The 4603-nt window shown below is 34.8% G+C and overlaps 1 protein-coding gene across 2 annotated transcripts; it reads right to left on the reverse strand.

Moving 5' to 3' along the window:
• Positions 1-1404: 1404 nt before the first annotated feature.
• Positions 1405-3862, reverse strand: LOC143596765 (putative mediator of RNA polymerase II transcription subunit 19b). Of its 2 annotated transcripts, none has more exons than XM_077075453.1 (6): positions 3709-3862; positions 3300-3589; positions 3046-3216; positions 2389-2448; positions 2160-2293; positions 1405-1901 (listed from the first exon to the last, which is right to left on the reverse strand). In XM_077075453.1, the coding sequence occupies exons 1-4, from the start codon at positions 3737-3739 to the stop codon at positions 2446-2448; spliced, it is 495 nt and encodes a 164-aa protein (XP_076931568.1). In that variant the 5' UTR covers positions 3740-3862; the 3' UTR covers positions 1405-1901; positions 2160-2293; positions 2389-2445. The 2 variants fall into 2 exon arrangements, with proteins under 2 accessions (XP_076931568.1, XP_076931567.1); XM_077075452.1 differs by having other exon boundaries at positions 2160-2301.
• Between the last annotated feature and the right edge of the window lie 741 nt (positions 3863-4603).

Raw genomic sequence — 4603 nt, forward strand, 5'->3', positions numbered from 1 at the left:
AAATTCACCTGGGAGACTTCATGCTTATTATTTGTTTACATGATAAATCAAATTAAACCTTAACATGTTCGAAACTATATGACAATGGAGAAAGTGCTACGAATGATCAGAAACGGAGGCCGATAGTTGAGTAGAACCGAACCGGAGCCAAAACCCATAATGGTTGAAGGAGACAGACGAAGTTATCCACACAACACATTGGGTTAAGCCAATAACCGGTGGAAACAAACTGAAAGAAGAAACACTGTTCAGGTAAACAACATGAGACCAACACACAGCACATGGTGAACCCAACAAACATGGCGTATAGAATCTTACAAAATCACCACCTGCTACCTAGTCATACAACTGGTATAATAAACACAGAGAATGTCATGTCAAGTCGAACAAAAGGAGGTGATGGTTTGCAACCGCCTGACACATGCCACTATGGCTACGCCACTGTCGCAACATACTTTTACTAAATGTCGAGCATTTAATGCTCGAGTCCTATATATACCACATTCAATATTAATAGTTACGCATTAACTTCTCGCATGTACGTCCACCAAAGCACTTGATTTTAGCAACAAAGGCTTAGCCATGCGTAGTTAAAACTAGGCACGCCCGGGCATTATGCGCCATGTGGCTCTTAGTCAGCTTTTGAACATTTTGCAAAAAGTGGGTGTGGTTGAAAAATGCACAAAAAACGCCTCCCTCTCTTCCACTCACAAAACCCTCAAAATGTGTGCATCACCAGCCAAGGGGGGGCTATGGGGTGAATATGTGGACCCTATCTCTCTCCCCCTCTCTCACAAACACGCGGGCGCACACAAACACACACACACATACACACACACACATATATATAAAGGGATTAAACCATACAGAGGCGTTATGGAAAGAGGCAACAAACCTACGTGTCAATGACGTGGCGGTGATATGACACTATGGAAGGCTTTAAAGCCCCCTCCTAGTGAATAGCCTAAAAGCATAAAAGTGTCCAAAGGTCTCTTCATACCTTTTCGCTCTGTTCTTGAGTTTTTTTAAATGAGGGAAAGGAAAGGAAAACTAAGAATAGTTAAAAAAAATAGGTGTTTTTGAGTTTTTTTTAGGATGGAAAGGAGTAAGAGGGGTTAGGAGGGATTAAATTGATGTTTTTTCCCAATAAATTATCCTCCCAAAAATGGGATGATTACTTCCTTTCCTTTAATTTCCTTTCAATTCAAGAACACACCTAACTAAAATAATTTTCTTTCCTTCCCTTCCCTTTCTTATCATTTCCTCTCCTTTCATTTTCTTTCATTGGTTAAAAAACTCAAGAACAAGGCATTTGTGTATGACCAAAGTGAGTTGTGTACAAAACTACAAATAGAGTCCTGTTTTTCGTTTTCTGTTTTCAATAAAAACAAAGATTAATTAAAACAAACAAGATCAACACTATGTACAAACAATGTCCTGTTTTTTGCGATTTTTTAAAAACACAAAGGTTAAAACATACAAGATCAACACCGCAGTCGAATGTCAACAATCAATGACACCTGAGACATTCTAAAATGTAAACATTACTACTTAACACTAGGAATGGCTGCTCTCTATTAATTTTACTTCTCATTCAACTAGTATTTACAAATTACAAAAAAAAAAGAACATATTAACAACACTAGCTTAAAGCTACTAAAAAGTGACAAAATTGATACACCCACAACACTTTGTTCATGTTGACGACCAACCGAAGTACGTGTAAAATCTAACAGACATCTTTAATGAAAAAATACTATAGCCACTAAAAAAATGAAATAAAAGATTAAATCAAATCCCATCTATGATACAAGAAAATTTGTTTTCCATCATTTTGTACCTTGAATTAGATCAGGTGTTTTCACCTTTGCGGTAATCTTTTAGTCAGTCCAGGTACTCTTCTGCACGGAACAAAACATATATATAATATAAGTAAAAGATTTAAAGTTTAATGCCAAAATTTCATTTTCCAAAAGACATCAACTATTGAAAATTTGAAGTTGGTCATTCTAGCTAATAGCATAAAAACTCATATAAAAGAAGATTAAAAAGTGAAAATAAAACCAAACTAGCATGCTTCCTAACTTTTTTGTTTTATCATGAAATTTTTACTGTACAAGAATATTAAAGATGGATTGATAGAAAAAAAAATAGGGTACCTCAGTAAGTATAACTACATTAATTAAAGACCTCTTGAATTTTTCATTTGCAACATCGATGACAAACAGTAATATAGATCGCATGCCACTTTCAAGCTGCTATCTTTATTGCACCCATTTCATCCATTTTTGAGCTCTTATGCTGCAAAATTGACCACATAACCAATAACTCCAAGGGCAAATGAGGAACAAAAAGCATAACTACACAAGCATGATCTACACAAAATACCTTACGTTTCTTGTGCCTGCTAATGTCATTGAGATCTTCATCTCCCTCATGCTTCCTTTACTAAAATAATTTTAAAATAGCACAATTAATAATGTCAACTATTTTTATTGATATTGAAGAAAACAACGACAACTTTAGGCCAGTAAATGAAGGTTCAGTGAACGAACCCAAACAGCATTTTTGTTCATTTAGTTAAGCAAACGAGCATGAACAAATGTCTTGTTCATTCATATATGTTCGAGAACGTTTTTTTAAGTTTGCTCATTTATGATTGTTAGTTTGTATATTCATTTAAATTTTTAGGTCCATTACATTTTACCCTTTTTATGAAATTTAAATATCCTTTACAGTTTAGTTTAATTTTCATAATTTTTTAGGCGCCGTAGATGAATGCTCATGGTTACCTTTTATTGGTGTTTGCTCAATTAAATCTATTCATCAACGTTCAGTTATGTATGTTTGTGAACAGTTCCTGTTAATGAACGAACATAAATGAACATGTTAATTTCCTTAACAAACGGGCACAAACAAGAAAACTTTGTTCCTTTACATGTTCATGCTCGATCATTTGTTCTGCTAAAGTTAAACAAACAAACATAAACATGCCTCGTTTGTGTTTGTTCAGTCCGTTTACACTTTACAGGCCTAACAGCTAACCTTCTCATGATGACTGCTTTTATCCTTCTTTTTTTCCTTATCTTTATCTTTATGCCGATGCTTGTGTTTCTTATGCTCTTTATCTTTGTCCTTATGTTTTTTATGTTTCTTTTCCTTGTCCTTCGATTCACTTTTAGATTTTCCAGATACAGTCGGAATCCCCTTCTCTGACTAAGAAAGTTGACTTTATATTACCATCTATAACAAAACTTGCAAAGTTATGTGTAAACATATGACACAAGTCAACTGCTTACAGATGGAAGTTCAACAGGAGCGGTTTCTCTTAACTGAAAGGCTTGCTTAAGGGTATCAAGGTCAAACAGTTGTATGCGTGTGTTTGTGTCACGTTGCAAGGATGTATTCTGAATAAGCTGATCCAACTGCATTCCTTCACCTTTTCTAATTTCTTTGTCGCCAACAGCATTATGAAGATAATGTGTATCTGAAATTGATAAAGGAAGTGATTTCTTGCAGAAGAAGTCAAGATGAGGCAATAGTTTGTAGTAGCTTATAAGATCAACCGCACCCGTAAGTTCCCTTGGCCCTATATCATACAAAGAATAAAATAGATACAAATAACATATCCACTTAATATAATTAATATAAGATATAAGAAACATGACAATCTTACGAAAGATAATAACTTCAAAATTCAAAACTCACCTTTTCCAAACTTCTTGCTTTCAAGATCCATCAGTCAGTATTTTGAATGGGTATAAACCGTCATCACCTAGAAATCATCATTAATCTTTTTCAATCAGAGATTCTCATCTAACACTCTACAAAAGCAAAGACTATATAATTGGCTTCACGAGTCATCAATTCATCATAAACAAGCGTAAAATTGCTAGACTTGAATGGGCCATATGGATATCAATTCATCATAAACAAAAGGCTATTGCATTTGACACTTGGGTGGGCAACTGTGGAGCCACTTAGCCAAGACCAACGGGCCATGCATAGTAATGCCATGACTCCAAGATCTATCAATGTAGTTTTTAAAAGATTTGGTTTTGGAATTCAAAAGAGGGTAGCGGCGCAGTCTGTTGCCCGTTTGCCTTGTATTCCGTTGTGTAAACACTACTTTTTCAATCAATGAAAACAATTTACATCGAAAACAACATGGCTAAAAGAAGTTGAAATGATGAAAAAGCAAATGCAATCAGCTTATGTATAAGTTACGGAGACTATGTTGGTCAAGCCACAAGATGAAGCTAACAATCTAATAATGCCAGCCACCAATATTTTCAAAACAAAAAATGTAAGTGCAGTAAATCTAAATACTTGGTAAATGCAGCAATTCCTTAGCAATTTAGTTCCTAATTACACAATATTTGCCAGAATTCCGTAAACAATCGTTAACCGAAAAACAAACTCAAATCAAATCCAAAATTCTCCACCAAACTGCAGTGAATAATCCAACTAAAGTTCCTTACTTTACAACAAAACTGAAGTTGATCTCTTGTATAATAACCAATTAAGCATTCAACGAATCAAGACCCTGCACTTATTTGGTTTCAAATTGCTGCTGTGCAATAATCTCGCAACGCAAATAAGT

This window comes from Bidens hawaiensis, unplaced genomic scaffold (assembly GCF_021521415.1).
Source record: "Bidens hawaiensis isolate Kalapana, Puna unplaced genomic scaffold, B.hawaiensis_p1.1 tig00046964_1, whole genome shotgun sequence".
NCBI lineage: Eukaryota > Viridiplantae > Streptophyta > Magnoliopsida > Asterales > Asteraceae > Bidens > Bidens hawaiensis.